Source organism: Sabethes cyaneus, chromosome 1, assembly GCF_943734655.1.
Source record: "Sabethes cyaneus chromosome 1, idSabCyanKW18_F2, whole genome shotgun sequence".
Classification (NCBI taxonomy): domain Eukaryota; kingdom Metazoa; phylum Arthropoda; class Insecta; order Diptera; family Culicidae; genus Sabethes; species Sabethes cyaneus.
Window position 1 is genome coordinate 93,985,739 of NC_071353.1, and position 21,690 is coordinate 94,007,428.

The following is a 21,690-nucleotide window of genomic DNA, read 5'->3' on the forward strand; positions in this document are numbered from 1 at the left end:
ACATAAATACTCAGAGTGCACGTATATTCAACCACTATGGAATTACATATTCACAGAATTATCAAGCATAGCTAGAATTCAATCTTTCAAGACTTTACAATACCCAGAGCTGCAAAGAGCAAATCATCCAAACGGCATGAGAAGAATAATGAAGATGTTCATTAGATATATTATATTCATAAACGAAACACCTCAATCAAGCCAGAATGTTGCGAATTTGATACACAATTTGACCATGTACATATAAAATTTTAAAAATAAAGAGGATTAAAAAAAAAAACTTCGTGAGATTATCAAACACATTCGGCCCGAAAATGTTCGCGCCAGCAGATTTCTGTGCAGATCAAACAAATCAAATAAACAAAAAAAATGTACGCTCGGAAAGTGAGGCTATTCATTTAACAGGAAGCTGAATGCCATTTTAATTGTTTTTAAACACGTTTTATTACGGTCATTATTATTAATTCAGGTCAGGCTGGTAAACGGCTTGGTAATGCGTACTATCGGTGCCTTGTGCACTGGGCATAAAATAGACCCCACAGTGGTTCACAGCCTCTTACCTAGCAACTCCTACCCCTACCTCTTCGTGGTACCAGCCGGGATACGAGCAACCTCGGTGGAGATCGGGAAACCGGTGGAAACCAAGGTCGTATGCTGACAGGGGAGGAGGGCTCCTTCGAGCTACGTTGGCCCTCTGGCGATACTGTGGGGTTGGTTGCGGACTTTGCAAGCCTGAACCACTAAAAAAACCAAAGCAATGGACTCGGTAAGTAATAATAATAACTCTAATCGGAACAATCGGCAAAGACCCAGGCGACGAAAACGGACTAACGATTGGAACTTAGGAACATGGAATTGTCGGTCTCTAAATTTCCTCGGAACTACCCACGTGCTTTCTAAAGAAGTGCAGAGCCACAAGTTCGACATCGTAGCGCTGCAGGAGGTATGCTGGAAAGGAACGATGGTACGTACGTATAGAGATGGTCACATCATCTACCAGAGCTGCGGCAATACACACGAGCTGGCCACAGCTTTTATAGTGATGGGCGAGATGCAGAAGCGGGTGATCGGGTGGTGGCCGATCAACCACCGAATGTGCAGATTAAGAATTAAGGACCGATTCTTCAATATAAGCATAATTAACGTGCACAGCTTTCACCTCGGAAGTACCGATGATGAAAAAGACGAATTCTACGCGCAGTTGGAGCAATCATTTAAATATCTTAAACTATCAAGTGCACACTGCAACATGTTGTATACATTGTATCTCAAATTTCACCTTCATTGAAGTTTTGATTTTATACTATAATTAGTGTAAAAACCCATTTTTACTTTAACTACTTGACTGGGGGCGAAATGAGCACCCTTAGGTGGGGTGAAACGAGCACTATTTCGCATAACTTTCCTTGTTTATCGCGTCATTGCTTGTTTACAGTGATGGTATGAATATGCCAAGAGAATCCAGAATACATAATGTGTCAAAAAAGGCCTTGCAAGCGGCCTTGACCATTATAAGGCGAGACGGAATATCTACAAAATAAGTCGCCAAGTACCACAACATTCTGCGGCACACATTAACTTGGTATGTGAGGCCATACGAAAGGGCAATCTCGGCCATACCAAAGGGCAGGAGGTGGACCAAATTGGTTCCTTCAAAACTGTTTTCGCTCCCGCTGCAGAACAAGAGCTGGTGGTCCATATTTTGTATATGGAGGTTCGATGCTACGGTATTACTACCCGTGAAATCAGAACCCTCGTATACCAGCTGGCAAAGGAAAACGAAAAAGCATATGTCTTCAACACTAAAACACAGGTTAAGCGTCAGCCGAAACTTTCCTTGTGTGCTCCAGAGGCTCAATTGGCTTTAAGCGGCTTGCGGTCAATAGTTTTTTCGATGTTTTGATACGTTTTATGTTTGTGTATGTGTATGTGTATATGTGTATGTATGTGTATATGTGTATGTATGTGTATATGCATGTGTTTCAATGTGAGTGTATGTGTGTGTAGGTGTGTATGTGGTTGTTGTGCTTATATACACCCTTCAAGCATGTGTTTACAAGGGTGCTCATTATGCCCCAGGGGGTGCTCATTGTGCCCCACACACTAACCGATTTTTAGTTTTTGAAGCATAAGTTTAAATTGCAATTTTCGTCATCATGTCAATTATTTTTCAATTTGTTAACAGTATGCCTTTAATTATCGATAGTGAATGTATGTTTTGCAATGACGACACTGTTCGCGCAAAAACGTTATCACCCTAGTGTTTAGCATAAAATTGTACACTCTCACGATCTAATTCTATCACTCTATATTTCTTCATGCATTCGATTAGACACTCACTCTCCCGTTAGCAGTAGATCGAACGTAGCCGATCAGATTTATATGTGTCGATCATCATTAGGCTTAATAAATCATTATCATTATACTGACGGTACGCACAGACGTACTTCTATTCATATTCCGTCAGCTAGTTTGCCAATTTGGGCAATAAATAGTGTTCCATTCGAAGATCAGTTTTTGTGTTCAGTGCTATAGTCCGAAATCCGGTTCAAAGTTGATTCTGTCGAAACATTTTGGTCCTTCGAACCGGATTTCGGGACCATTAGAAGTTCCTGCGATCGGAACGATCGCATAGAAGAAAAACCAGTGACCTATGGACCGTGAATAATTGAACCGAATTATGAACAATTGGCATTACCATCTGAGAACAATTGACTATAGTGATTGTGAACAATGCACTTTTGTGCACAATTGAATATGTGCTGAGCCTCTTGTGGCTTTCAATAAATTCAGTGAGCTGCATCTGCAGAGCAGTGAAATAAAGCGACTTTAACAGTGGAAAAAACAGTTACAGTTTGGAACCGATAACTGGCGATTGCAGAAACTTTCACCGGGCTGTTTGCTGCACATCACTAAGACGCTCATACGAGCGGAGCGCGAAGACGACCATCACACCGAGATTACTGTAACCGGGGAAGTAGAATTTGCATGATTTGGTTTGGTTTGTGGTGGCTTGCATGTTACGCTGCCGAAAAATTGCATGTGGTTAATAAAGTGACAACAAAGTTGAACATATATTCGTCGAGTTTCTTTGCATTCTTCGGGATAAAGCCCCTGCAATTATCCCCGGGTTGGAAGGTCGGTCTTGGAGTTGTTGGCTTCTTTATCTAATTGATTGTGATCTGCTTTGTTTCACTTATTGCTGCTGTCAATCATTATCTGTCTATTATTTCGCAAGGTCGCGCGGGACGTCGAGTCGATTGCGGGAATTTTTGAAAAATCAGTGCACAGTGGAAGTGATACATTACCGGTGGAAGTGAAGTGTTTTATCATTATTGCTTCGTTCGCTGATATAATATCCAATGCGGTGATTCATTAACAAGTGATTATGACCAACGATCTTCGTGAGCTCGAGAAGCAGGAGAGAAATCTCCGGAAAACATTGGAAGCGATGCAGTATTTCATTAAACATTATACTGCTGACCAAGTCGATCAAGTTTCGGTCCGTCTGCAGAGATTGGAGGAAGTATTTCAGGAATTTCATACTGTCCGTCGTAAAATAGAGCTATTAACCGATGAAGTTTTCCCCGATGAACCATGCGATCAAAAGGAGTCCCAAGAGCAACGTATGGCTCGTATATCTGTCTTAAAGGAAGAAAGAGATGATGCAAATGTTAGACTCATTATGAAGGTGGAGATGATCTACTACAATCTTAAAGCTGCACTTTCACGATTGTCGATAAAACCCGTTGATGCCCTGGCAGCTGCCCAACCTGTGTTACAACCTGTCCAAGCTAGTGTTTCGAAAGTGAAGCTGCCTGAAATACGATTGCCGAGCTTTAGTGGACATCTTAAGGAATGGGTCACCTTCCGGGACACTTTCTGTAGCCTGATACATAAAAACCAACAATTATCAGCTATGGATAAGTTTACGTATCTGAAATCGTCGTTGAATGGAGAGGCTCTGCAGGAAATTAACTCTGTTGAGATGACCGAAGCGAACTATGATGTGGCCTGGATTACACTGGAGCAGAAATACGAGAATAAGAAATTAATAGTGAAGGCTCATTTGGATTCGCTATTTGCGATAGAAGCGATGAAGAAGGAAAGTTACGAGTCACTAAGTAAACTAATCGGTGATTTCGAGAAAAATCTATTGATGCTGGACAAGGTTGGGGAAAATACAGCGTGTTGGAGTACCATACTGGTACACATGGTCTGCTCACGGTTAGATCCAACCACTCTCAGACATTGGGAATCCAACCATAACTCGAAAGCGGTTCCCATGTACTCGAATTTGATTAAATTTCTCCGTGAACACTGTTCTGTATTGCAATCAGTTATGTCGAATAAACCAACTCTAGTTCAAGAGAATCGTCCAAGGTTTGGTGTGTGTCATGCTGTTGTCCAATCGTGGAATAAGTGTGTCTTTTGCGGAGAAGCGTTTCATTCCGCATTTCGGTGCTTCAAGTTCCTGAAAATGAAAGTTTCTGAACGATTTGGTTTAGTCCTGCGCAAAAAACTGTGCCTCAATTGTCTGACTGCAGGACACCAAGCGAAGATGTGCGCCAAGGGTTGCTGTCACCATTGCAACCAGAAACATCATTCCCTGTTGCACCCAGAACCACTTCAACATTCATTACCCTCTGATAAATCCTCCGTCCCGCCGCAGAAAAGACCTCAAAGTGCGCAGCAATCCCAGACAATACAATTACAGTCAACCTACACTGAATCAGACCACACCGGTACAAGTGCTCTTCCAGTCACTCACATGAAAAACACTCAACCACAAATCACCACAAACCCCAACACCATTTCATTATCAGCCAGTACTACAGATAATGCTGGAGATGTTCTTCTTTCTACAGCTCTTGTCTGTGTGAAAGACCAGTATGGCGTGACACGACTAGCCAGAGCTCTGCTAGACTCGTGCTCACAATTTTGTTTTATGACCACCAACTTCAGTCAAAAACTGAAATTACGTGGATGTCGCGATTACCTTGCTGTTCAAGGAATCGGAAGCTCACAATCTGTATCCAGAAAGCGGGTAAATGCTCAAATTCTTCCCCGTCTTGATGGAATCTCATCCTTCAGTGAAGACATATCATTCTATGTGCTGCCTGAAATGGCAATCACTCTGCCGGGTCGAAAAGTAAATATCACTGAATGGAAACCACCGTCAAACATTATCCTGGCCGATCCACAACTCTGCGAGCCTGGACAAATTGACATCATAATTGGCGCTGAATATTTCTACGACCTTCTCACCGACGGGCGCAACAAAATTTGCAAGGAGGGTCCAATTCTGCAGAATATTGTATTCGGTTGGATTGCCTCTGGGCGGATTCCGACTCGATCAGGGAATTCCCCGCAAGCAGTCTCAGTTACGTGCACATCTGTAGCATGTCCGCTGCGGATTCGTCAAGGTCCTAGTACAAGGCAATGTAATGCTCTTGTTGTTGAAAACGATCATACAATCCTGGAGGAGACTAAATATGTTGCCTTTCCTGCAAAAACTGAGTCAGAAAGCGAAATATTCGATCCTTCGATATTTGTTTACTGCTTAATCTGGTGGATGACCAGTATTCGACAGTTCATTCATAACATACGGTATAAAAGGGCACGATGGATGGATTTCCCGACACACTTCGAGCATCAGGAAGCGCCAACGTTCCTGGTTCAAAGAGAAGAAGAAGTTAATACAGCTGCATTAAACAAAGGCAAATCCATCAACCCGTCATCGGTACCAGTCGACGGCATATTATGCGTAAGACGCCAATTAACCAAGGCGTTCAGTGTGTCGCCGTTTTACATCTGCCTTACGATAAAGGCGATCTATTATGCATTCGTTAGCGAATTGATTCATAGATACTTTTTGCCGTGTTTAACCAATAACAGCACAAATGGCAGCGTGTGGACGTTGCTGAAAAATTGAATTTCAATCTAGAAATTATCTTATCGTTGTTAAAATAACTCGCATTATGCTATGCTTAAATGATATTCTGTACTGCTACGTAAAATTACTGCCAACATTCCTCCAACCTCCGGCTATTCAGTCTACAATCTTGGTCATACGTCTATCATTAGCTAGTCCTGCATGATTAGCAATCAATGTATCGTTTTGCATGCGTGAAGTCCACGGTGGTGTTCTGTCTTTTATAATAAAAGGTTCCTGATTCTGTCGCTATCATTTTGCTGAAGTAGGAGGATACGTCGAACTGATCAGTTCGTTGGTGAAAGAGAATCCATGGCACCTCCAGATCCATCGCTGACAGCAAATCGCATCGTGTCTATGAAGAAGTCATCACAACCATCCGTCCTACAAAGGCTTTCCCAGTCACCCGTCGTACGACCAGGGACATCGTCGGTGCTTAGGCAAGTCATTTAATGCTTGGGTTATATAGATGAAAAAGCACCCTCTCATCTTTCAGGATAGCCATTTCTGTCGTTGATCCGGGGATCAGATCCTTGGATACCTCACCGTGGCCGTAACCGTACCAGCAGCAACCGTCCAGAAGACATGGTTTTCAATCCCGTCAGTCAGTAATTGAAACAGCTCACCAGTGATGCTCTGTCGCATCAACCCTCGAGTATATCCAGTACCAGAAGAACTTCGCAGTAGATGTCATCAGTCCGTAGCAGAAACAGAAATTGTTCAGCATCCGTAATAGTGCTATGTTATAATACGTCAAAATACGTATAAGAAGATCCAGAATTAGCAGTCTTAGCCAGTTTGAATGAATTGATCAGTTGAAATCGTAGTGATTCCAAGGTATTTCTTCATGCATTCGATTAGACACTCACTCTCCCGTTAGCAGTAGATCGAACGTAGCCGATCAGATTTATATGTATCGATCATCATTAGGCTTAATAAATCAGTTATCATTATACTGACGGTACGCACAGACGTACTTCTATTCATATTCCGTCAGCTAGTTTGCCAATTTGGGCAATAAATAGTGTTCCATTCGAAGATCAGTTTTTGTGTTCAGTGCTATAGTTCGAAATCCGGTTCAAAGTTGATTCTGTCGAAACAGACACTTTAAAAATTCAGTTATTTTGGGTGCTTTTTTTTAACGAGTAGGGAAATCTACTATCAGACACCTGAGAAGACAACTCAGGGAGTGGGCTTTGGTATCCCGACCCCCCTACTGGGGCGTGAGGATCCAGACCCACTAAAACCCTACTCGAGTCTCCAGCCTCAATCCCCCCTGGAACCACCTTATCGGTATTACTTCAGGGAGGGGCTATTGTGCTTAACGCATGCTCTTAGATAACTACTGGACTATGGTAGTTAGGCTGTTTACTCGCCGTTGATCGGCTTTCCAGCGGTTTTGTAGCTCAAGTACAATCTGGGTAGCAGCCGCATTGACCGCACCCGACGTCCGAGCTAGAACACATCCTTTGGACTAAGTTATCCGGAGTAGTGTCCTGTCCGCTAACTGCCATCATGTTGCTTCTCACGCCCTCGAAACGAGGGCATATGAAGAAAGCATGTTCTGCAGTTTCCTCAACGTCCGCGCATTCGGGACACTCGGGGGACTCCGCATGCCCAAATTTGTGCAGATACTGTCTAAAACAACCATGCCCTGACAGAATCTGTGTCAGGTGGAAGTTGACTTCGCCATGACGCCTGTTGACCCATCCGGATAGTTCCGGGATAAGTCTATGTGTCCACCGGCCTTTTGTGGAATCAGACCATGCCCGCTGCCATGTGATCATCGAGGCCGATCTTGTGGTACTCCGTATGCCTCTAGTTCCACGTTGGTTGAAGCACTCTACGTCCTCGCTGATGATGATACAAATAGGCATCATACCCGCTAAGACGCAGATTGCGTCATGTGAAACTGTGCGGTACGCACTCGCCACTCTTAAGCACATGAGACGATAGGTGCTTTCCAGCTTGGCTAGATAGCTTTTGGTACCTAACGCCGATGACCACACCGGCCCGCCATACCTGAGTATGGACTGGACCACGTTGGCTAAAAGCCTTCGCTTGCTGCCATATACCGCAGAGCTATTAGACATCATACGAGACAATGCCGAAATAGCTGTGGAAGCCTTCTTGCAGGCATAGTCGACGTGGCTCCCGAACTTGAGCTTGTCGTCGACCATGACTCCAAGGAGTTTTAAAAACCGCGTTGACGAAATAGTGCAGTCCCCGACACTGATATTTGCTTGCTGCACCGACTTGCGGTTGTTCACCACGATAACCTCCGTTTTATGATGCGCTAGGTCCAGTTTCCTGGATCGCATCCAATCTTCAACAATGCTTATAGAGTGGGCAGCCGTCAACTCAACCTCTCTGATAGATTCACCGTAGACTTCCAAGGTGATATCGTCCGCAAAGCCGACAATCGCCACCCCTACCGGAAACTTTAGCTTCAACACCTCGTCATACATGACGTTCCACAACACCGGGCCCAGTATGGAACCTTGCGGAACCCCTGAGGTGATTGGAACGCATTTCTGACCCTCCTCCGTGTTGTAGCATAGCACACGATTCTGGAAATAATTTTCTAGAATTCTGTACAGCGACACCGGCACTTGGACGTTCCGAAGTGAGCTGGCTATGGAGTCCCAGCTAGCGCTATTAAACACATTTCTCACGTCGAGCGTGACAACTGCGCAATAACGAATACCTGTCCTCTTGGGCTGGATTGCCACCTCGGCTGTCTTAGTGACAGACAAGATGGCATCCACCGTATATTTGCCTTTTCGGAAGCCGAATTGGTTCCTTGACAGACCGTTTGTACCCTCCGTGTACTGTACGAGTCTGTTAAGGATAACCCTCTCCAGCACCTTGCCGGCAGTATCGAGTAGACAGATCGGCCTATATGACAAGGGGACACCCGGAGGTTTTCCCGGCTTCGGCAATAGGACCAGGTTCTGTCGCTTCCATCTGTCCGGGAAGTGGCCAGCTTCCAGGCATCTATTCATTACTGCCCCGAATAATTCGGGAGCCTCTAAAATAGCCGCTTTAATGGCCATATTCGGGATACCGTCTGGTCCCGGTGCCTTGCTCACCTTTAGGGATTATTTAGCGATAACAATGAGTTCCTCGTTCGTAACCGTCACTTCCTCCCCGACCTCCAAACCGCCGTCGCCCACGTTACTTTGGATGTTCGGCTGGGAGGCCGACCATCCTACGCTATGGTCTGAGATACTGGAACGTCGGCCGTGGGACGACTCAGCGGCCTGGGGCCAGGGCCTTGGCTCGTGGCGCGGAAAGAGGCCCTCGATGATCCGCTCCAGCATCTCTGGCGATTGCTCAGCGGGCGCCATCACACCCTTGGTCTTTGCCATTACGACTCTGTAGGCATCACCCCACGGGTTCGCATTGGCACTAGCACATAACCTTTCAAAGTAGTCTCGTTTACTACTGTGTTACCTGACTCACTGCGAATATGCGTTGTATTCGCGGGATCGTGTTGGTTCGAAAGGTTTCGAAAAATATCGCCTTTGTATCGAAAATATCGTTAATTTTGATCACTAAAAATAACGTACTTAAACGTTATATTTCAAGTGCGAGTAGTACGCAATAATTGTATTGTGAAACTGAATTGTTATTTATGCAACTTTTTACAAATTAAATGCTATAACAAAAGCACAACTTATAAAAAATCGTTTATTATCGATATTAACTGAACATGCGTTATAAACGAATAAAACGTATGGTTACGTTTTATTTCAATAATACGCATATTCGCAGTGAGTCAGGTAAAACAGTAGCTTTTATCCCGCTCTTAAGCGCTGCGCGTGCTGCAACAAGTGCTACTCGACATTCAGCCCTGCTTTCATCCGAACGAGCTCTTTGCATAATTCTCCTCGCACGAAAGCACGCTCCGCGGAGTTCCGCAATTTCATCTGTCCACCAGTAAGCCGGTGACCTGCCATACCTAGGACGACCTTTCCTAGGCATGGTAGCGTCACATGCTCGCGACAGTACCTCAACCAAATGATCAGCGTTCGGATCGGGCATACCGCGATCACCGCACTCTCTCCGGATCGCTTCCACAAATACTTCGGGATCGAAGTATGATGTCTTCCATACACGGGTGGTTGGAGTGTTGGCCCTACTCGCCGCCTGCCGCCTCGTTATCTGACCGACACCATAGCGGACCGCCTGATGGTCACTGTGAGTGTAGCCATTATCTACCCTCCAGTCTCCTATCAGACCAGGACTGCCGAAAGTCACGTCGATGATAGACTCCGCACCGTTCCTACTGAAGGTACTTGTGTTGCCGACGTTGGCCAGATCTACGTTAAGCTTTGCCATTTTGGGTGCTTAAATCAGCCAACAAGTTAGGGTGCTCATTATGCCCCTAATACCCCTACACGAGGATTTAACATTGTGTTGGGGTATTAGACATGTCAGACGCAAAGAACACAATAAAAGAGTTTCGTCAACATATCTTTTATTATGTTGTCAGCATGGAGGCTGCGTTTGGGGTTCCGGAGGTCGGCGGTTCGTGTTTGAACCTTAAACTATTCGCTAGTTTCAATTAGAGTTGTCCAAAAATCAATATTTTCAAACAGAAATAAATAAGTAATGGCATAGTGATTAAAATGATTGTTATCATATTTAAGAAGAATTGTTGTTTTCTTTTTGTTTTTATTTTTTACTTGTTCTCAGTCTTCCAAAAGTTTGAAGAATATTACTGCCAAACTAGATCGGATTTTGAAAAAGTTTTAGAGTATGTAAAATTCAGATTACTTAACTTTTTCTAATTTCAGATGATAATACATTTACAAGAGCGAATAAAGGCGCTATAACCTAGGTTTTAACCGAGGGCAAGTAAGGAAATGTACATGTCCCATCCCCGAGGGTCCGGAGTATTATATAAATTTTACTAGCTAAATACTCCCAACGAAAATTATATTACAAATAATCAGAAGCGGTTGGTACGAGACGTGCCCGTTTCTTCTTCTCCTGTTGATTTGGAAATGCATCTGTGTATGAATAATTTATTCACACAAGATTCATTTTATACAATCGTCTTTGCGGTAATACTTCACAGTTGGCCTGGCCGATTTAACATTTATAAAATATCTCAGATATATTACAAATGTCAATACAAACAAGAAACTAATTTAAAATATTTCTATGAGTAGAAATAATTGAAATTGTTTCCAGGAATCCTTTATTGTGGCTGTGTTTTACGCACTCAAAACGTTGTATTGCGCGTTGGTGCGTAGCATCTTGGAGTACGCGTCTGTCGTTTGGTGCCCGCATCAGGTAACGCAAACCCTTGCAATCGAACGAGTACAGAAAAAATTTTTACGTTTTGCTCTGCGCAATTTGCCCTGGAACGATCCGATCAATCTTCCTCATTATCAAGCTCGGTGTCAGCTGATCAAACTCGATCTACTATCGGGTAGGCGTACCAATCAACAAAGAATGTTCGTTTTTGACCTAATGCAGGGAAACATTGACTGTCCAGCATTATTAGAACAGGTGCCAATCAACGTACCTCCTCGTCGGTTTCGCGATACGCAGTTACTTGCAATACCTTTCCACCGGACGCATTTTGGCCAGAACAACGCTTTAAACTCATGTCTTCAAGCCTTCAACACTGTTGGTGAAATTTTTGACTTCGACATGCCAAAATCACTTTTTAAAAAACGAATCAGTGAAATTACACAGTAAAACATAGTTTATAAGCATATTCAGTCTGTACGATTTTTTATCGAAGGCGGTGTTAAATAAAATAAAATAAAATAATAAGAAAAAAGAATAAGAATAAGAAACACTTTAAAGGGATACCCCGATATAAGACCAGCGGGGTGGTGTGGCTGTCAATGTCAAACTACATACATTGTACATGTCCCACTCATTGGTTTTCGTACTTTTGGTTCTGGTGCCTACTTAAAGGTTTATTCATTTTAAGACTACTGAAATCAATTAGAAAGCAGTTAAACACAGCCTTTTAACCATAATTTAAGTAATATTACTGTGTTACCTGACTCACTGCGCATAGCGTTGTATTCGCGGTATCGTGTTGGTTCGAAAGGTTTCGAAAAATATCGCCCTTGTATCGAAAATATCGTTGATTTTGATCACTAAAAATAACGTACTTAAACGTTATATTGCAAGTACTAGTAGTACGCAATAATTGTATTGTGAAACTGAATTGTTATTTATGCAACTTTTTACAAGTTAAATGCAATAACAAAAGCACAACTTATAAAAAATCGGTTGTTATCGATATTAGCTGCATATGCGTTATAAACGAATAAAACGCATGGTGACGTTTTATTTCAATAACACGCATATTCGCAGTGAGTCAGGTAAAACAGTAGCTGTTATTATATACTGGCTGGTTCCAAGTTGTCGCCGTCCATGGATGTTTAGCCCGCGAAATTTTGACAATTTCACACCCCTGTATAAGACAACCACGTTATGAAGCAACCTCGATATAAGACAATTTTTACCTCGACATAAGACAGATTCCATAGACATAGTTAGTAATGGCACCAGAGCTAATTTTTCATTCCAAGAGCGGCGCTATGAACATGTTCATTATTTCGAAATAATCCTGAAAATAATTGAGCTATTATTTTATAATAAATAATTCAAGAAACGTAAACACACAACACAGCCCTAGTTGGTGACCGCTAATGCAAATTTGCCATGTTCCGATGTAAGACTTGTAGAAATTATAAATTGTCTTAAACATATCGAGGTATCCCTGTATGGATAATAGGTCCTACTTGCCCCGGATGCTAAAAAGTACCGCCTTCATTTTGACTCATATATTCAATGCCGTTTGTCAAATTATGCCACTACTGTTTTACCTGACTCACTGCGAATATGCGTATTAGTGAAATAAAACGTAACCATACGTTTTATTCGTTTATAACGCATGTGCAGTTAATATCGATAATAAACGATTTTTTATAAGTTGTGCTTTTGTTATAGCATTTAATTTGTAAAAAGTTGCATAAATAACAATTCAGTTTCACAATACAATTATTGCGTACTACTCGCACTTGAAATATAACGTTTAAGTACGTTATTTTTAGTGATCAAAATTAACGATATTTTCGATACAAAGCAAAGGTGATATTTTTCGAAACCTTTCGAACCAACACGATCCCGCGAACACAACCAGGGATACCAGATTTGCTGATTTGTCTGCAAATTGCAGATTTTTGGAACGGTCTTGCAGATCATTATAAATTTGCAGATATTTGCAGATATTTGCAGTTTTTATGAATTTAATTGTTTTGTTGCAGATTTTTGTTCGAAGCTCTCTGAACTTTCACAGACTTCGTAAAAAAGTGTGCAGATTTTCGCAGATTATTTTCAAACCAGAAAATTCGAGTAGCCGGAAAACTGCACGATTTTTTCGGTTTTCGAGCAGTTGCACATTTTTTCAAAAAATATTTCATCTCTCAACACAACGCATATTCGCAGTGAGTCAGGTAACACAGTAGGTCTATAGTTACTATATATATAGTTCGGCGGATAGAAAACCAGGCGAATTGGCATCCCTGATTTATGAAATTAAATTTGAAATTATGGTGAAATGTGCAGGTTTGTACGAAAAATAATCACTGGCGGGTGTTGAAAATGACTAGTTCTATGAAAATAAAGTGTATTTTTTTAACATTACTCCTGCATTTTGGATTTTGAAAAGCTTTTGGCTCCGCTTTTGACGTTTATTTGGCTCCCGATTTTTCTATCCGCCGAACTATATATATAGTAACTATAAGTAGGTCTCGTGTGTAACTTGTTAATACACTAATTATGTTTACCTACTGTAAGAAAAACATGTACATTTATGGAAGGCTGCGGTCAAAATATCATTTATAGAAAGGTGATTCCAACTTACAACGCAAATTAAAAATGTCCATCAAATTTAAAGTTCCATATTGGTGTTTGGAATTGCAATTATAAATAATCACTATTGCTCTTTGCATTGAAAGTTGGATTTTGAACACACTTGTCCAGTCACACATTTTGTAGGTGAGAAAAGTTGCCAAAATTTCGTGGGAAAAAAACATGAATCTTGGTTGATTTCTATTTAAATTCTAATGCTTACGTAGAGTTGTTATCGACGCAAAGAATAATATAAAAATAGTTTCTAAATACATAATTCCACGCATAATTCATAACTTGAATAAATATGCAGCATATATGAAATAAATGAAAAATTAAATACTATTTGCTTTCCTTACAACTGGTACTGGCGCCACTGCTAAATCAAATGTCAGCTCAGATGGGAGAGTTGTAATGATGGGAAATGTCGGTCAAAATCTATAACGATTATTGATAAAGTTTTGTTATCGTTAATAATTAATAACGATAATACGGCAATATAAGCAAAAATACGTAAGAAATAGAACAAAAATGTTAAAATAATAACAAATCAAGAAGAAGATTTCACTTTAAACCCTCCAATTTTCGATATTCTTTCATGACGATAAAGTTTGATGGTATTATCGATATAAGATTACTAGCGATATTATCAGTAGCACACTTTTCATCACAGTTTTGAAGGTTGCACTTAATAACTGTGCAGTCCAATTGAGTGTGAAGAGCGCAATAATTTTAATATACCTATGCGTTGCCGTTATATCTTTCATTTCTAGAAAGGCTCAGTTGGAGAAAATGAGGTTGAAGCGAGTTATGAGCTCCAGTCCCTTTTGCCCCGGGTTACCTTACATAATTACATTTCCATATAATTCAAAACAAAGTAGATTATATTGTCCATTGCAAGGAAAATTGTACCATCCAAAGTGCGATATCGCTCATAAAAGTGCTATTTTGCATTAAATCGTTTTGGTCTCTTCGGCGCATTTATTGCTTGGAATATAACGAAAAAGTGCGCCGAAGATACCGAAACGATTTAATGCAAAATAGCACTTTTATGAGCGATATCGCACTTTGGATGGTACAATTTTCCTTGCAATCAGCAATAACTCCATTAAAATATTGGGGACTAATAACTATATGCCTTGGCAAGATGGACCAACGATGGTCTTAGCCGTCTCAGTGACAACACAAAAAAAACTATGCCTTTACCTGAGGTATAGTTAATCCGGCGGGGGTAACAGTAATATTAGAAGATACGGAACTCACTCCTTTCTGCAGAAGCTGCTTCTTTATTTGGATATCCTCTAAGATTTTTTTAGTTACATCAGCTAAAATAGTTATATTGTAATTTGGAATCGTATTTAATAAGATATTTATACTTTGCTGCGTACTCGACGACGGAAAAGCCATTTAAAATAAGTTGTCTTTAATAACATATAAGTTTTGTTTAGTGCAATAATCGATTCTGATCTGATTTCTGACACAATTCGCGACTAGAATGACTATATTCGCGTTGACAAACGTAAGCTGCTCCTACCTCCAAAAGTTTACTGTAGGGTAGAGTTAGAGTGACTATATACAGAGTGGCGACAAGTCATCCCAAATGTATGCAAAGCGGTTTTCCCAAGGTATTTCTTTCTCTTTCCTGCATACGCGTTGGATACACGGTAAAAAAATATCACGTTGAAGTGAAGTGATTTACCTTTGAATTAGCACTACTTGCCAAACATTATAATTCGAAATGAAAATCTATTGAAAATGAGTCAATACAAAGCACGATGAAACCAACAAAAAATCACTTCAATTTCGAGTGTGCTATATGTTTTGAAATTTGGACTGTCAAATGAATTGAAAAAAAAAGCTTGATAAAACTTAATTTGTTCAACAAGTTTATTTATTATATTATATCAATATAATGTGTAATATAATTTACCATAATGAATGATATTTTAACAGTTATCCACGATCACCGATACTGGGATGGCTAAATATTATAGAATGCAGCTACGGGATTCATGTCTGTCTTCATCTGATCAATTCCGTAAACTAAAAATATTTAATTTAATAATTTCGACTACAGAGATAAATTCACTATACTCACGCTCCAAAATATCAATGATTTCAAAGGAAAACATGGTTTAATCTGCTGATTTTCTGTTTTTTACCTGACTACTGTAAGTTGCACTTTTGTTTCGCAAGCCTTTGACATTTACGAACTGCAAAACAAAATTCATTTTCAATGGATGAAAACAGTCATGCAGATGGTGTTTTCCATTAAATACTTTTCAACGGTAGAACTCTTTGTTAAAAAATAGAAATCTCTTGAAAATCAATGCCAAATCACTTCAATTTGCAGTGCGGCGTGACAAATTGAAGCAAATGCAAAAACACTTGAAATAAACGTGATGATTTTTTACCGTGTACGTCGTCTGCTCGATTGGAATGACACTGACAGATAATTATCATTCCAATTTTGACATTGTCGCCACTCTGTATAAACCTTTGCACGGTGCCTAACCTCAACTCTGGTTTGACGTTTTTGTGTGTTTTGTTTTGATTCCCTTTGTAACCTAATTTTATTGCTAGTGGGTTTATTACTTGTAATTCGTACCACTTGTTTGCGGAAACCGGAAATACCCGACTTTTCCGAAGCAGGAAAATGATAACAGTTCTGTACAACATATATTTTTGTCATTTTTGCTTCTGGGTCTTGCGAATAAGTAATCAAAACAAACCCCACAACACTGTCAAATCTGGGAGGAAAAAAAACGCACTGACATCTGCGTGCAATGCTTTATATAGTCACTCTACTGTAGGGGTGTAGCGGAATTGGCCTTGCCAGCGTTGCTGATATTGTTCAGGGTTTTGCGTGAGAAAAAAAGAAAGGGAAGTATTTTTGCTTTTGTCAACACTCACGCGTTGACAGTTCGGCACGAGATTTCCTGTAAGTGCGAGCAGCCTACGAAATCTCTTTCAACGCTGGCAAGGCCAATAGGAATTTCTTAAAGAGCGCCAGAGATCGAAACATTGTGGCAGATTTTCACCCACACGTACATACGGGCATTTCTATGAGAGTGCAAGAGATCGTTTAATGCCGTCAACGCGAATACAGAGTGGCGACAATTCGCTATGTGCGCGAAACGGTGCTGCCACCTTCCCAAGTTTGTTCTATTTGTGAAGTCTGTGCACAGGTTTGTTAAAGAGTGAAAAGGATAGACAAAACTTTGCACCAAATCTTCACAAACTTTCCATATGGCAGTTCCATGAGAGTACAAGAGATCGATTTGTGCTTACATAGCGAATGTCAAAATTGGAATGATAATTATTTGTCAGTGTCATTCCAATCGAGCAGACAACCTATCCAACGCGTATGCAGGAAGGAGAAAGAAAAACCTATAGGATAAACCGCATTGCATACATTTGGGATGACTTGGCGCCACTCTGTATATAGTCACTCTATTCCCGACTAGGAAGCTGAAAAAGATTTTAAGCCTGTTCGCACTTACACGAAATCCTATGCCGAACTGTCATTGTATGAATGATGACAAAAGCAAAAACTATTTTAACTTTTTGGTTAAAATTTGACAATACGATGGTTTTTCGAAATGAAGATAGAACTAACAAAAGGGCGAATGTCGCAAGCGTAAACAAACCGAGTGAGAGTTGATTTTCCTATGCTGGCCCAGCAAAAATTAACTCTCATTCGGTTTGTTTACATTTGCGACATTCGCCCTTTTGTTAATTCTATCTAAAAATAATAACCCTGCTCGGGAGCATGGTTGTTTCTGACTGAGCTGAGAGACACTATACAGAGTGGCGACAATGTCAAAATTGGAATGATAATTATCTGTCAGTGTCATTCCAATCCTACGGGGTGAAGTGGCTGTCAAATTCATACATTTTCGATGTCCCACGCATAGGTACCAAACTGTTAATTTTGACAGGAACCAAAAAATTTGCTGGGAATTCTCCTTTACTGAGGACCATTTGATAGTTGCTCTCTTCACTCCTACATGAGAAAGAGATAGCACCACACCATGCCCTTGTTCCAATCGAGCAGACGACCTATCCAACGCGTATGCAGGAAAGAGAAAGAAAAACCTTGGAAAAACCGCATTGCATACATTTGGGATGACTTGTCGCCACTCTGTATATAGGGTATATAGTCACTCTAGACGAGAGCTAACATCAGGCGAGCTCAGGAGTCGTGGGCAGGGATGTCACATATAATTCTGTGTTTTTTGTTGGAAAAATCTGACAATCTGTACGGCGAGGAAAAATATCTGTACAAAAATCTGTTCAATGCAAAACAATGAGAGTGAAAGAGATAGAGAGTCATTTTGCTGACTATTTTCGTCTCTTTCACTCTCATGTAAAAGCTCAAAAATCTGTTTAATCTGTGTAATTTGGCGAAAATCTGTATTCTATGCATAAGATTCTGTACAGGCGATTTCTTTCAAATATCTGTTAAACACAGAATAATCTGTGCATGTGGCTGTAAAATTCAATCACTGACGAACTGACATCCAAGCTAGGGTGCTCAACCTGTGTAAATTTTTGTAACGGCCGTTCTTCATTCACGTTCAAATAACTACTCGATTTCGGTAGTTTTGGCGATTCGTTAGTCAGCGGCGCCACTTGCATTCACATTTGTGTTGATGGATATAAAAAAAGATTTCCAAGTCTTCTCGCACTTATAGGAAATTCCATTATGACTTATCAAAATACTGGTAAAACACAATCGAAAATATTGCTCTCTCTCTCTTTTCCTAGCACACAGCCGGCGTAAGTGTCAGCAGCAACGTCAACGAGAATACGCGGTTGCCAGATTCTCCATTTTAGTGTGGCGATTCATGGACTAGGCGGCGCTGAAAATTGCTCGAATTTTACACGCAAAACAAAAAAATACACACAAAAAATAGAAAAATTTACACAGAAAATCGCGATAAATTTGTTCTAGCCTGGATGTCTGTTCTCTGTGATTCTCCCGCGCACTTCACATACTCATTTCCTCTCGCAATTTTCTGTTCGCACTCTGTACACTCATGCATTTTATTCGCTTTGGCTTAGTACGCAGCCGCCGCGGCATAAAGGCTATGAAATAATCCACAATATTACACTTTATTTTCAATCTTAAATACACATATATTATAAATTACTAAATTATACTTAGCTCAGTTAATCGCTGGGAAGACAATTTATCCGCAGGCACTTCACTAAATTTTATTAGCACTTTATTTCTTATAAGAATCGGTATTTAAATTTGATGTTTAAACATCACGTCTACTCACACCACTTCACTATAATGTATTTTTGCCATTATGTAAATATTTTGAGACATTTAAGCAAATACTAGCTTCGATTATCACAAACTACTTTTTTCATTACACTATAGCTTGATAAAATGTCTAAAATTAGCAGTTTTGATTTTGTCCCGCAGTCCCATACGTTCAACGCACTGTGTGGCGTTGAAAACCCTACACGTGTTGTACAAAATTCGACCGCGTGAGTAACCGAAGGTTAATAAAAGTTGATGAAAATTATTCAAGAAAACTCTACTGATGTGATTCAAATAGAATGGCATTACAGGAAACTATGCATAGTTCAAAAACCTATAAACTAGCTAGGCAATGTATATGTTAAAGAATAAGATTTCCTCTTACAACTTACTTTTATTTGCACTTACTCAGATTAATAACAACTTACTTATCCTTACTCAGAAATCTCATGAAAAAAGCATCTATCAAAATTTAAAAGTGTTCCTGTTTGATTCAAATTTTGTAAATTTATTCAATTTTCAAAAAATTTATGCAAACCAACGCACTACGCAACGTCAACCAATAGATGAATTATGTTCCGAAGACGTGTCGATTTCTATCTCTAAAAGCAAGTAAGACCGTATAACAAAGGTTCCTTTCACCACTAGGTGGATTAAATCGGGTTTTTACTATTGCAACCATGTATACTCTAGAGATGGTCGGGTTTCATATTTTCCATGCCCGAACCCGACCCGAGCCCGAAATTTTATTTTCAGTCAAACCCGAACCCGACCCGAACCCGGATTTATTTTTTTCGCTAAGCCCGAACCCGACTTGAACCCGAATTTTTTTTTCGGCTAAACCAAAACCCGATTCGAACCCGAATTTTTATATTATGTTAAATTTGATCCCGCCCTAAACTTGAAATTTATATTAATTTTTATAAAACTCACACCTCGATTTAAATCTCGGAAGTTTTCTTTTCGTATTCTATATAGCGTTCGAGCTCTAATATTCATTTGAAATTATAGGTTTTTATCACCCTTCTATTTCTTTTGGAACTGAATTGAAAATTCAAAAAAATTAAAGTATACACTAGAATCGTTTCTATTACTTTTCGCGGGAATATCTCTTAAGTTTTCTATGAAACCTGTAAAAAGCGAAAAGAAAAATTTACATGAAATATTATTTTGAAATACTTGGATCTTGTTTCATTATGTTACACCGGTATCTAATAGCCGAAAGCTAGTTCTTAGTCTAAAGCACTAGCACCTTAGTTTAAAGGTAGCAAACATAAAAGGGATTGATTTTAACACTAAACATATCGACTTCACTCTACAAATATTCGCGAGAAGACCGGAAATCCCGCGATCCCCCTTCCCGGCAGAGCTGCCATAAATACAGATATTTGTGCATACATAAATTTGGGACTACCGTTTTCTCCGGAGTATTTTATTTTCTCGATCTAATTTTTAAAAAAACATAAATAGTTTATAAAGTACTTTAAAATTCAGGAACATTAGTTAGAGCCAGAAATCACAGCTACTGAAATAATTGATGGGTCCCAAATTTATGCATGCACAAATATCTGTATTTGTGGCAGCTCTGCTTCATGATGGTATGTTCAGTGTTCCTGAACAGTTCAGACAACTAAACTTACAACTATTCCGAGGCACGAAACTTTTTTAAAATTGGAGTAGAAACCAATAATTTATGATAGCCGACAATTTTAGTCTTCTGTCAGTCCACCCTATCACTAGTTTGGGCGCAGTTATGACATGATCCAACTAACGAATTCTGGAATATATAACTTTTGGTCTAAACTCGATCTAAAACCATTGGCGGAACTAGCGCTCATTCCTAGGGGGGGCTATAGCCCTCGGAATTTTTTTCAACCATTTTATTTCGTCGGCATATTAAAATTTAATGCACATTAATGCCTGGAATCTTATAACAGTCATGCAAATAAACTTTACTCTGAAGTTTTTCGTACCTATAGTTATCTAACTATTGGTTTTTCAAAAATTAAAAAACTTAGTCAATTTTTCTAGGGGGGGCTAAATCTTTTCTAGGGAGGGCTTAGCCTCCCCTAGTTCCGCCAATGTCTAAAACTGAAAACACTAAACCGTCTACAATGCAACCAGTCCAGTGTAGCTGATATCTGAGTCATGCTAAATATCATTAAAGTGGAGATGGTTCGGTTTCTCATTACCCAAACCCGAAACCCGGACTTATTTTTTCCGCTAAGCCCGAACCCGACCCGAACCCGAATATTTTTTTTTGGCCAAACCCGAACCCGACCCGAACCCGACACCTGGTGAATGTGTCAAACCCGAACCCGACGGGTTCGGGTTTTTTTCGGGTTTCGGGTCTGAAAACCCGAGACCCGACCATCTCTAGTATACTCAAAAAATCCGACGAAAGCTATCAAGCCGACTCAAGCAAGTTTTTGACAACCTGCGGTAAGACGTAGTCCTACGTCCATAAGAATATTTATTACCTTTCAAAACATTCCACATCTACAATAATTATTGTTTTTTCATGCACTTACTGATGTCATCATTTTGGGTCATTTTGAACATGAATGCGGAAATTGATTGATATTTAAGC

At 40.2% G+C, this 21,690-nt stretch overlaps 1 protein-coding gene across 2 annotated transcripts in view; it reads right to left on the bottom strand.

Annotated features, from left to right (window-relative positions):
• LOC128732611 (SOSS complex subunit C homolog B) overlaps positions 1-15,351 on the bottom strand; it is a 111,767-nt gene extending 96,416 nt beyond the window's left edge. Inside the window, exons 1-2 of one of the 2 annotated variants that reach the window (XM_053825893.1) lie at positions 15,202-15,351; positions 15,032-15,150 (exon numbers count right to left, since the gene is read on the bottom strand). In XM_053825893.1, coding sequence (XP_053681868.1) covers positions 15,032-15,150; positions 15,202-15,232 — 150 coding nt within the window. In that variant the 5' untranslated portion in view covers positions 15,233-15,351. The remainder of the gene's footprint in view (positions 1-15,031; positions 15,151-15,201) is intronic. The other variant, XM_053825894.1, reaches the window with a different exon arrangement.
• Between the last annotated feature and the right edge of the window lie 6,339 nt (positions 15,352-21,690).